This window comes from Accipiter gentilis, chromosome 4 (genome assembly GCF_929443795.1).
Source record: "Accipiter gentilis chromosome 4, bAccGen1.1, whole genome shotgun sequence".
NCBI classification, from domain to species: Eukaryota; Metazoa; Chordata; class Aves; order Accipitriformes; family Accipitridae; genus Astur; species Astur gentilis.
The window spans coordinates 21,795,754-21,809,367 of NC_064883.1; the positions used below are offsets into that span (position 1 = coordinate 21,795,754).

The window sequence follows — 13,614 nt, forward strand, 5'->3', positions numbered from 1 at the left end:
GTGCAGCACTTACTGAGACGCTGTTGTGTCTCATACTGATCATAAATTGAATGTGGCATGTGTTAATGTATATATGCAATGTTAGCACTGTTAACTGTACATTTTAGTTAAAACCAGCTTCTTTTCATACTTACAGAAATGCTTAGCATTCAATCCAGGCAAGAGAATATCTGCCTATGTTGCCCTTTCTCACCCATATTTCCATGATCTGGAGAAATGCAAGGAGAATCTGGACTCTCACATGTCATCCAGCCAAAACTCCAGTGAGGTGAATGCATCATAATGCTGACTGAAGACGAACCATAAATGAACAAGACGTGTAGCTGACAAGGCCACTGTCCCACACAAACCACATAGCTCTTCTAGCGAAGATCATTATTTGGAAGTTTTATGCACTTATCTTTTATTTTGGGATTGTGATGTGCTTATCCAAGAAAATCAATCTAGTTTACTTTCATCAGAGCAACACAAGGGCCAGGGCTTTGACCTGCTCCCATTGCAGCTTTATGTTTGGTTTGGTTTGGTTTGGTTTATCTACCTGGGAAAACTCCAGATGAAGAGAAGCTGCTGACCAGTTTTGCTGCCATTTTATCCTTTTAATATTGAATGCTGCCAGTGTGGAGTAGGACAATCAAGTTAATGCCAAAACATGATGCAATCTCTCTCTCTAGCTGCTGAAGCATGATTTGGTACTTTTTTTATTATTATGAGATCTCTTACAGTGATATTTAAAGAATGGCATTGAAATATCAGATCTCTCAACCTGCAGTTAACTGATACATGCATTAATACATCCAGCTACTATGCATTCATAGCATAAATGCAGGTGCTTCCCCACTTGAAAATTTGGATGGATTATTTTATCATTCCATTACTCTATGAAAATAACAGTGATAACGGTGATCATAATAAATGTCTCAACTTTTAGGTTTTTTCATACACAAACGAGTTATTATCTAGCTATGTTTGTGTGTGTGTTGCAAAAAACAAGTGTTTAACAAACTTCTAGACTCCTGTTCTTAAAGACTCTTTCAGTTTCCAAATGGTCAGTTTGCGTTGAAATCCAGGCACATTCTAGCCCATCATCTAACCCAGCATTCCCCTCTGGAAACAGCTGCAAACACATTTTCTTTTTCTCATTCCATATTTTCTGATATGCAGCCCAAAGACATGAGCAGAGCCAATGAAAATCAATACAGATTTTCACCTTCAACCTGTTCTGCTTATCAGCCAAAAAGGAAAATAGAAAAAAATTTTCCAGTTCAGAAGCAGAGAATCCTATACCTGTAGTAAGCACAGATATGTATTTGTGCTGAATTGTATGCTGTATACGGCACTGCCTTATCTGCAATACCCCCCTATGGATCGCAAGTGCATGAACATTACTGTCTCAAAATGCCTTAGATGTCATTTATTACGCAAACTTGTTTTCTATGCAGAAATGCATGAGCTTCTCTCCTAAACCACCATGTGGGTATACTGGCACATGCTTTTCCACTAGGGTTAATGTGCCATTATTGAATGTCAAAATAACTAAGCAATTCACATGCCTTTATAGCACAGTTATTTTAAATATTACATTAAATTTTTATATTTAGTATTTTTACCTTAACTAAAATATATTTTCAGTATTTTAAAAAGAATCTTTTATTTTTTTAATACTGTACTGGGAAAAAAGAAATATTTTAAATCCATAAAAGCTGTTCCCAAGCATGACTTTAGTGCACTTACCTGGATATGACTTGGGGGAAAATATTGGTCCAACAAGTTAGCCCTTACCATAAAACCATAAAAATACACTATTGCAGTATAACTGATGATAAGTGAGGCAGCTAGCTTTGCTTACTCCTGTGATAGTCCCTTAACCTTCTATCTTCCTCATCTCTATTTCATCTTGTCTAGCTAGTGAGCCAACATTATATCCTTATTCACAGCATGCTTGGCAGAAGCGCTGGTCCTTAGCCGTGAGTTGAGCAATATAATCTTCCCACCTGTGGCATGGTAACTTGTAGCCATCTCCCTGGCAGGTTTCTCAGTCCTGTGATAGACTGGCTGTTGTGGCAAGCTTCATTGTTAACTCTGTTTCAGGTATCTGCACTGCCTGGGACATGGTCCATTGCTAGGATAGTGAGTGGATCTTATCTGTCTCTTGGATAAAGCTTTTCACTACTGTTAGACACATAAGTATGAGACGTATGGTTAAATAAGGTCTGTTTTAAATAAGCCAGGTTTTAAAAGGACCACTTGCGTGCATGCATGCAGTGACCTGTGCTTTCCTCCATGCCCAGAATGATGCCTATGCAAAACCTACCAGCATGAACAGGCAAGCTGCAAATTAGGCTTGGCAAGAGTGTGCATGAGGCATCTGCACTCAGAGATACTACAGATGCAAAAACATGAGAATTTTTGAAGCTCTGTGAGCAGCAAGCTGAAGGCCAGGGAGCGGTCATGGCAGCTAAACCTCTAATCTTGGCCTTGCCTCTGTCATTGTCTCTGTTTCTACATCCAAGGGGAACTGCAAGCCCACAGCACTGATGTTGTACCTGAGTGTGAATAGGTTTTAACATTCATAGAAAAGGATGGGCCGGAGTGAAATATTTGCTAACCATTTTTAAACAAAAATTAGAACAACAGAGACAAATTTCAGGAGAATCTTGTGACAGTAACAAATATAAAAGTTTTCTACACAGTCTAGCACTTTTAAAAACATTCCACATTTTACCTAGTGCTGAGCTATCATACATAATTTATCAGGGCATTCAGCTGGTGTAGCTTTCCAGCAGCTGTCAGGGAACTCTCCCAGAGCTCTCCAACAAACAGAGGGTGAAAATGTAGGGGAGAAGAGGGTATTTTCAAATCAGGCTTAAAACTCTCAGAGAGAGATGTGCATCTGTTCCATGTTAGACGAGCTTGTTGTATTAAGCTTAGTGAAGCCAAGGCTAGAAGATAATATGATTGCTGAATGTAGGTACGTTATTAGGGTAAAACAAAAATGAGGGAAGATAACACTTTAAGCTAAAGGTTAGTGGTGGCTCAAAAACGAATGAGAATATGGAAATCTCGAGGAAGTTAACTACTGGAGCAGTATTTCCCAATCAGTAGTATCAGTAGAAGAGCTCAGAGAGCAGCAGAGAAAAGCAGGGCCTGGCTTATGGAATCAGAAGCACAGCTTCTGCAATGTGGTGCTGTAAGTAGTCTAGTAGAGGATCAGGTTATAAATGGGGGTATTCAGAAGAACAGCTTGAGAAAGGCTGCATTAATGGTCACGTTCTGGAACATCCTTCCAGTGGGAACCGCAGGAACAAAAAAAGAAATCTGTCTTGGCAGGGTTAGGGAAATGATTTATCTAATGGGGTCCTTGTGGTAGCAAGGATCTAGATTCAAAGGACCAATGACTTTTCAAATGACCTTATTTTCAAAATCTCTTTAGGAAGAAATTTCATCTGACATGCCATAGGCTTCCTCTTTTTCCAGTCTTCCCTGCCAAACCATGGGGTTTCACTTACACTAGTAAACTGAGAAAGCCTGTTCTCTGGCTGGGCGAAGTGCTGGCACTGGCTAAAATCATGCCAGGAATCATGCTCATAATTAGACAGTACAGACAACTGTGGGACTGTGCTCGAGCCCATGCCCTTGCTCTTTTTATTTTACTGGTACAGCTCTAGTATTTGAGTACCTTTACTCATTACTGCTGTATGTGTAGGATGTAGGAATTGTATATGTGAAAAAGAAAGTGCTCCTTGACACACATGTTCCAAACTGTGATGAAAACTCTTCGTATACCCTTTATATAAGACTTCAAAGTGCAATTCTTAGCAATAACTATGCCTGTGTGTGTTCTACAGGAGCAGTTCAACAGCAGCTAAAAACCACTGAATAACAAAAAAATATCAAAAATAAGTATAGATGTTAGCTCCTAGACCACCCACAACGAGGCACTGTGCTCTTCTCAACAGAGAATAGGGTATTCTAAGTAACGGAAGGAGCAATTTCTATCTCCCACCAACCTTTCTTTTATCACTACTACGTAATTCTGCAGGAAAAACAGACCCAATAACCAAGGAAAAAAAATCACCAAAGCCAGCTAGTGAAGTGCTAATTGCTGAACTACAGCAACACATCTGGAGCAGCCTTTTCTCTCTTCACCCTGTCTCCATGCTCACTATAGTGTCCAGTTCTTCTCCTTCAGCTGCCTTATGGAAACAAGTTTCAGTGATGCTCACAGATGCTATTTTCAACAAGATTCTTCCAAATTTCCCATAGCTACACAGTGTCAGTGTCCCCTACATCTCTATTACCAAGTATTGACTCTTTTAGTCCAGCAGCCCAGAACTGATGATTAAAAAAGAATCTCATGTACCTCCTTGCATACCCTTAGTTTTGCATACACCTATGTTGCTTTCTGTGTGCCGACTAAAATTATAAAAATAGGGTTTGTGCATATTTCTGTGTAAGCTGTGCCCACACTCCAGGGTTTTTTCAGCCTACTAGTCCACAGTGGTAAATGCTGGAGTATCTTCTTCTGTTGTTTCTGTCCTAAAATACACCAAAAAATGAGGACATCACGTTTCCAAAATATTGACATTTCGTGCTATGTCTACAGAGCCTTTTACAAGAAAGGAATCAGTAAGTTGTAGCATTTGAGCATCTTCTGCTTAACATTGTAAGCATCATAACTCTTACGTGGTATTTACACATGATGCTTGTTTTAATGAATAAGAAGAAAATACTGTGCCATGCTACTTTTCACAGGTTCACTCACTGTCTTTGAGAAGCATGTTTTATTTTACATATAATCCTCTCTGCTGTTAGGTATTAGGCCACCTTTAATATGGAAAATAAAGAGAAAACGAGCTGTTTGGGTCTTTTAGCCAACAAACTTGGAGCACTTACCTGACTCACAACTGAAAACACATCAGTTGTCAAATATGTATACGAATCATAAACCACACAGTTTGGTTTAAAAGGCCACATAAATTAATTATGTTCCATGTATAAGACACAGCTGAATCATAAGGAAGTTTATTCTAAGAACTCTGTTTTATAGAACCACTTTGCTAGTATTTTTCATTTACAGTAGTTTCAGGAATAGGTTGATTTTTATATACAATATGAATTAGAAGATATTAGGCTATTAGAGTGATTTTGTTGTGTTACGCTTGAAGTTTGAATTGATCACAAGCTTAGGAACCTAGCATATTTATTTTATAACTATGAAACTGCTTCTAAATATCACAATCTGTTTTTGATGTTAACAGGATTTCACACGTCTCTTAATGTGTAAATGATTTTCTTGAAATTATTAGAAAAAACATTTTTCCAAACTGCAGTTGTGTGGGAAAATTTAAGAAATATATTTTTACTTTCACAGAGAATAGTAACATGTTATATATTGAAATCTTCAGTAACTGACTGTTAATAAGCTATCACTTTTACTTCTTTTTGATCACTAAGTTTTGGAGTATACAGATTACTTTCCATGAAGAAAAAATTCAGAAGCAATCTCTAGAACAGTAAATGGGTTTTTATATGTTTAAGCTTTCAAGTTTCACTTTCATATCCAGTTTTTTTGTGCAAGTCCAGTTCAGGTGAGCAAAAACACGACTACAATTTTAACAGTCTAAAAGGCTGTGCAACTCAAATAAGAGTTTTATCTGTGAACTATTTATTTTATTATATCTCTTTGTTTTGCAAATTGTTAGATAACGACTGTAATAACTCTAGTTTCTGGACCAGAGTCTGTAACCATCAAATCCCAGTAATCTATATAAAACAGTAAGAAGCTTTCTCATTGGCTTAAATGTACTAGGCCATTAAAAGCAGAAAGATGTGGACACGTGAACTGACAAATACACTTTTGCCAAGTGTTATTTTTTCCTTTTAGATTGAAGCTTAGCAAGTACTACATACTGATATGCAATATATACACAATATAGGAACCATAAAAAATACTTAGGAGTAGTGTGCATGGATAATATAAAAAATGCCTCATTAAGTTTTTGCAGAACCCAGCTAAAAATCATTCTTTTAGCTGTAACACTGAATATTTTGAAACTGATATATTTTTGCATTAAGAAATATTCCTGAAAAATTACATATATGTTTTTAATTTAGGCAGTGATAGGCACCCAAACAGAACTGAATCAGATAGGAACTTGTTCTCAAAAAATTACTCTGCAAGGCCAATGAGATACCATCAGTTCTTTATGTGTTCAGTGGAAGCTGAAATTAGCCAGCCCCATGCTTAGATGAGCTTTTTGCTTTCTGGACAGAAAAGCCCAAGGTTGCTGTGAGTAAAGACAGTGGAAAATCTGCTTTGACTTAAATAAAGTCTTTTGAGAGCTTCTGCAATATTCAAATTTCCAGCCTTCATTAAAAAATTGTGCAGAACAGCTAAGATAAACCAAAACCCCCTAACCATATGGCATTTTTTTCTTTCAGATTAAATGTTTTATATGTGTTAGAATATATTGGTGGGCTTCATCCAGCCTAATGTCAATGAGACTTTTGCATGGCTAGAGAAAGTAAGAAGAGATTCAGCTATGGATATTTTGATACTGGGTGACTGGTAAACTTTCTGTTCACAAAAAAGATCAGACAAAAGATATTGCCTTCTTTTTAAATAAAACAAACAACTGACACTTAGTAAAGATTAAAAAGGAGATTTTAAGGAATTATTGGGAAAATATTGTTCGGATAAGTGAAAAGGAGCATATTTATAATGTGAAAAATGTAAATTCAAACAATGTGTATTAAATATGTATTGAAACTGATACTTTTTCACTGACCTTGCAAAGTTGACAGGGTTTTATGAAAGAAAAGCATCCAGGTATGAACTTATTCTAACTACCATTTTAAATGGTCATTTGCACTAAAGCAACCTATACTATTTGACTGAAAGGAGAAGGGAAAACAGGTAATGTTTAACTTGTGATTTACTTTAGTGATGACTACATGGATATGCTGTAAAGCTCTCAAGCTCGCTGTCCATTTTTGAGCAAGCTAGATTTGCATCCACACTATTTAGCTTTCTGCACCTTAAACCCATCCACAAGCCAGAAAAAAACCACATTTTCTAGTGTTTATATGGATATTTGCTCCCACTGACATGCTCATGTTAAACCCAGACAGAGCATTGTCTCTGCCACTGAATGGAAAATGAATTTTCACAGACTGCCAGCTTTCTTCATGCAATTACTCCTAAAGAGTTTGTAATTAACATTCAACAATATGCAGACTTTCCTCTTATTCCATGTTTCATACATATGCCATGTTATGCAAATCCTCAGCCTTTTTTGTTAAAAAAAAGACAGTTCTTGAATGTTAGGATCAATTTTGAGTAGCTCGATGAGGGAGGAAAATTGTGAAGTGCTGCAAAGAGAGGAAAAATGGGCAGAGATTAGGAGACTCAGGGCAATTTTGGCAAGTGAATTTGAATATGTGGAAAAGTTACGTGTAAGTGTAGGGGGAAGACCTTTTTTCCATGTGTTTTGTTTTCTCCTATCATTCACTTTCATAAGCATAAGAAGATAAAGCAAGACTCTTGCATGGGATTTTAGTTCTAGGCACTTATTATGCCAACTCAAATCATGAGTTCCAGTGCAGTTTTTCAACATAGCAACAGCCCTATTTTTTAAATCAGATTTTGCAGAAGCTAGATGTTTTTCTGTGTAGATACAAAAAAAAGTCTTATGAGACAGCCTGAGAGCAGATTAAGCTGGCCACACAGACACTGCCTGTAGTTCAACTGCAGACATGGAGAATGTACAGCCCTAAGGCAGGACAGTCACTAACGGTGTCCATTAGCGTGCAATATCATTGTGTATTGCAAGCTGACTCCTGCCACAAATTAAAAGTCCTTTGGCAACCCAAAATGGCATGGTTTTTGAGCACTTGGACTTTGAAAAGATTGTCCTCATGCAAGTTTTCCTGGATGAGTCCAGGTGGTTCACCATCTTAGAGGAGCAAGTCTGAGAGCCTAGCAAGTCTGGCTGACACCCAGTGTAAGTAATACTGCAGAACTATCTGAAAAAAAAAAGTCTTTTTGTAGGTTGTACAGCAAGAATGGAGCTTTCTGAGGTGCCGTGCCAACCTGAGAGCTGCCATTAACTATTGTTATGCCTCCTCCAAAAATACAGAGTATAAGGCCTGTGTAGCATTTTGTTGTGTTTAGCCCATGTGTGTGGGTGGCTGGGTAAGTGTTGGCACAGAGCAGCTAATTTTGGTCCTTCCATTAAGTGTGAGCAAGTAGGCTTGGCACAGAGACAAATTTCACAGTTCCAGGGATAGGAAACATCTAATTCTACACAGTAGTTCCCTGGCATTTGTTAAATACATATAGTGATAGATCATCTGGTCACTCAAGCTGTCCTTTCCTTATCCCAGATCATCCTACTGCAACACTGTGAAAGAAGCCCTGGGGAGTCTACTCCTCAACAGTCTTTCAACACCCTGCTTCCTCTCACTGCAGTGACACTTCATTACCTATCACTTGTCTATCACCCTGCTGATACTTCCACAGCCACTTAAGAAGATGTGAGCTAAATTACTGCCTTGTGATTCTGCAGCCCCCCCAGTCTGCAGGCAGCCAATGGTTTGTACTATAGTTTTTCCTTGCTTCTTGTTAGGAACTGGGAAATACTACAGTAGAATATGGCAAAGTGTGTGCTACTTTTACATTCTTTGGTTCAAGCAAAGAGATGAGCTAGAATAGATTAGATTGAATATAATGTGTTTGATCAGCCAAAATATTTTTTGATTCAGAAGATTATTTACTAAGTATAGAAGATCCCTGGACAACTGTCTGTGATGTACATGTTTACAAGAGCAGCCAATGATGCTTCTGGTATTCAGAAGTTTTTAATGGATACAAACAAGACTAGCAATGCCAGCCTCCTACTGCTTACCTCTCTTCCCTTCCCTGAGATCACTGTTCCCAGGGAGAGGTTTCTTCCCAGCATGAGGCAGAGAAACCATGAAACACTTATTCCTTATATGAAGGTCCCCAACTCTCAAGATAACTTGGGTGCATGTAGGCAATCAAGCTCATTGCTTTCTGCTATGGCAGTTTTGAGTACAGAGCCCTGCCCCAAGTACTAGGCACAGATGGACCTTAACCCCCAGGACATCTTCCTGAGGAAAAAGTCTTTCCATGATCTAGAGGGGACAGTATGCTTAGGGTTTCTATTGCATTTTAAACAGCAGTGTAATAAGAACTCCCCTGAGAAACTTCTCTCACTACACAAAAAGGATGACTCTGAATTCTGGACATGCTGTGGGAAAAGACAAAGTGTTTTAGTCCAGGTGGATGATGGTGTATCTTGAACAATCATCCCTCACTGGTGATAGGAAAAAAAAAACCAACAAACTGGCTTCAAAATATAGCCTGGGTCTGCAGAATGCTAGTTAAATAAGAAGTGCTTCTCAATCTTTTCCTAGCAAGACTCAAAATCCATCATGATTTTTAGCAGGGACTTTTATCTTGGAGTCCCTTTAACAAAGGCGGCTGTAACCATGGGTTGCAACTACAACAAGAATTACATCCAAAATTGGATGCTGACAAGTGTGTGGATGGGGGGCTGTACAAGGTGGCTTATATAAGTTCAGTGGGGATGTGCTCGTCTGAGAGTATTGATTGCCATGCACATTTTGAACTGAAGTTACCTATCATAACATGATAGAAGGACTGCAGTGTCATGACATTAGAGGCTGAAGGGACTGCAGAGATTGATCCATCCTTTCCTTTTTCTCTCTTGATGTCTAGCAACCCAGTGGTTTTCCAACTTTGTTTTGTTTTTATTTGTTTTATTTCACCTCCATCACCACCATTCTCCTTCCTTTTTGTGTATAATAAGTTGAATAGAAGAGCATTACTCTGGTTTACCAGCTTAAAACCAGAGCAGACCAACACTGTCTAAAAATTCTGATCACTCTCTGGTGGTCCATATTAAGTGAATCATTTGTCTCTGTTTAGATTCCAACAAATATTCAATATCCATGACACCTTCCTTGCATTCAGCACTGTTAAATAACCTTGCTGTCATTCTCTGCAGTGTTCAAAATCTCTTTTCCCAGAGACTGAACTCCCCTCCTACAACCCACTTAAGAGTCACAGCAACATGAGCAAAAGAAGTTTACGTTATGGCAGTGCTTTTTGGTAAGGAATGACAGCCGGTTACAATTGAAGCAAGGCCTGAAAGAGTCTCGAGAAATCTTAGCCAGGCACCTTTCATAGGCAAGGCAGTCACTTCTGTTAAAGCAAAAAACACATTTTAAAATACTTAAGACAGAGAAAATATAAAGATGCCATTTATTTTTCTGATAGAATCTGTTTTCTACACAAAGCTGTATGATGTTGGCACTGAAACCAAGCCGACAGGCACCCATTTATTATTTCCTTTCAATCTTTAATTTCTTTATAAATTCTTTTCAGGCATTCAGACTAATGTATTTATGGTCTGTTTCATTCCAATTCATTTAAGTGGTCTATATCTGCCATTGAATCTCATATAGGTTTTATTTTTAATGTAATATTTAGCTGCATTACTTTGAACAGCTTTAAAAGTATAAAGTCTTTGAATGCTCTAGTTAAAGAAAAATTACACCCTCAGAATGATGTCTTAGAAGTTGAACTGTATACTTTGGAAATTATGTTTATATTATAACTCCCGAAAGCATCACAGGGTGCTTTTCTCTGTATGTCTGTCTTCTCCTTTCAGTGTAACAGTGTGTATTTGTATTTCCTCACTAGCTTGATACTCTTCAGTCTGAAGACCCAAGTACGCAAACATGAATACCAGTAAATGGGGTCAGAGTTTATTGAAGATGTGGACACATTTATCTGCAAGCTATTTGACATTAACCTAAATTATTGGTATTATAATTCAGTATATTATTTCTTATGGAAACACACTAGTCAAGTGAAAGGGTAGTTGCCAAAAAATGTGTCAAGTCTTGCCGCTTTATTGTTTATTTGCGTTTAGTATACACTTCAGTTGTTGAAGTGAAGTTAGTTTCATAGAGAGGCAGAAAGCTAGATCAGTCAAAAAAAATCATAAATAAGCTTCATATCGTACATTGAGTTTTGCAACTAGAGTAGTATGTGTGTTCAGATGTAGTATTTTTATGCTTTAGGGTATTTTTGTTTAGTATGTAAAGGAATAAGCAGATTACTTTGAAATGCTATTGTAGAGCTAATTTTACACATAGTGGGAGAATGTTGTCTGAAAAAATTAAAATTAGAAAACATTACATAGGCTGCCTTTGGCTTTATTTTGTTTGTAGCAGGTCCAGCAGTTATCTGTCGATTCCAGATGCTTAAGCCAGGGGTCAAGTTTGTGTGGCATCTTGTAACTGAAGAAAGTTTTTTGCAGTGATAAATTTGCCCATCTGGGCTTTAAGTAAGATTGTTGGCTAAACAAAAGCATAAAGGCAGAAAATTTAGGGTTTGATTTTTTGGGTTTGGTTGTTTGGGTTTTTTTGTGCATGGACAATTGCATGAAATAGGATTGGGGTTTCAAAGTATTTAAAATCATTTAGCATAATTTACTCTTGTTGTAGCTCCACTGACTACAGTTACATTAAATGAAGAATTTGACCTTGTAAGTCTACAAATTTCAGTGTCAGGCAGTTCTGGTCTATATAGTGATACTTAAGCTTAGTAAATCAGCAAGAATACTATATAAATGGTAATATGTGATAAAAATCTTAACTCTAGTAACATTCTCTCAAAATTTCTATTCATTACTTTTTTTTATACAAAAGTTCAGAAGTGCATTTAGTGGCATTGGGATATGTGGAGAAAAGGATGATGCTGGTACAGAAATGTATCACAAATAAGATTCAGTTCTTACTGCTCCAGACACTCCATGTGTGCCTCCCTTGAAAGTTACAAATCCCACTGAAGTTAACAGAAGACATGTATAAAGTTAAGTCTGTTTGTAACTGTCACGGGATACTGGTTTCAGGATCTGCAAGATAAGTTATGTTCTCAAAGGCATTATTAAAACTTGTGTTTTCAGGTTTACAGAATACTACGAACAGTGAGGACAGCTTCTGAGACACATCCAGAGTAACCTTATTAATTGATATTACATCAGACCAACATCCATTAGCAAATCAAAATCTGTTTCGGTACTTTTACTGCTCAGTATGATTTTACAAAAAATAACATGAAAAATATTCAGAAAGTTAAAACAGCCTTTAATGCTGTTTGGCTTATTTTTTTCTCTTTTTTCCCCCCTTTTTTGTAATAAAATATCATTTGCTCTGGAGGTGTCTAAGATTTGATAATGCAAAGAAAACATGCAAAGCCGTTTCAAATATTTTTTTTTTCATTCACCTTAGGGCATATATTCAGCTGGTGAAAATCAGTATAGTCCTGTTGACTTCTACAGCATTATATCAGCTTGTACCAGCAAATCAGCTGGCACATCAAGTTTCAGCATTTCAAGTCACTTTACCTACATACACAGTAGGATTTTGTTTTGCAAGGTGGAAAGTTACCTATGGTGCAAACTGTACTACCTAGACTACCATTGATACCTATTCACAGGACATGATTTCACGGTATCACTTCATACTTGAAATTCATTATGTTCTTTTAATCAGGGTACAAACATGAAAAGGTGCGTGTGTTACTGTTTCTTTTAAAGGTGCATCATTTTTTTTTATTCTGTGTGCATGGTTACTATTCAGTGTTCCTTTACATTCTTTGCATTCAGCATTAAAATCACCTATGTGTGAAACACAGAATCACCTACAGAGGTACAGGAATATGTAACAGTGATTTCTTGAATTGTTACTCAAATATACTGGTTTACCTTTTAGTCATCAATGACATCAAGGGGCTACAACATGCAAACTGTGGTATATAAAAGTATTGCACCATTGCTGTACATGAAATCTTGCAGCCTCTCTCCTCTTCTTTCACAGCTGCTGATTACCATATACGCATTGGAAAAATGTATGTTTCCGCTGTACAGAATAGCTGGGAAATAATGCAGACACTTGGGAAACTCTAGAGCTCCCTTTGCAAGCTTTCAAAAAAAGCCCTTTGATCTAACTGCATGCCTGCTCTGTGTCCCAAATATCACCTTATGGGGCTTTCTGCTTTAAGAACACCCTCAGCTGGGGCTACTTTACGTTGACTGCATCGAAGTTCATCGGAGCATGCACCTTAACATATAACATATTCTTTAGCTTTTACAAGTTTGTAAAGATGGTTGACTGCAAAAATAACTATGTGTCAATACAACAAAGTTAAATTAAGGCACACAGAAGGTTATCAATATTGTATTATATCAGAATTACAGTCCTTTAGAACTGAACGTTTTGCTGCTGGCAGTGCAAGAAAAGCAAAGTCGTGTATTTATTGTTGGGTGCTGAGGGTTTAGTATGAAAATCAATATAATAAAAATTTTCACAGTGTCAAGTTCTTTTTAGTTGTTCCCAAACTATTGGAAGGTTAAAAGGCAAAAAAAATTAGTTTTGTATTTAAAACTGCTTTCTTGAGGTTTACTTCACCTTTCTAGCTGTATGTTTCTTTTATCTAAAAATGTAAAATGAATACAAATGCAGTAAGTATTGTATATTAAATACAGAAAATTAGCAACA

General features: G+C 37.2%; 1 protein-coding gene across 2 annotated transcripts in view; it reads left to right on the forward strand.

Moving 5' to 3' along the window:
• The window catches only part of CDK6 (cyclin dependent kinase 6), a 140,253-nt gene extending 126,639 nt beyond the window's left edge, over positions 1-13,614 (forward strand). For both annotated transcript variants that reach the window (XM_049798584.1, XM_049798583.1), the window contains exon 8: positions 137-13,614. In XM_049798584.1, the coding sequence (XP_049654541.1) occupies positions 137-283 (147 nt within the window). In that variant the 3' untranslated portion in view covers positions 284-13,614. The remainder of the gene's footprint in view (positions 1-136) is intronic.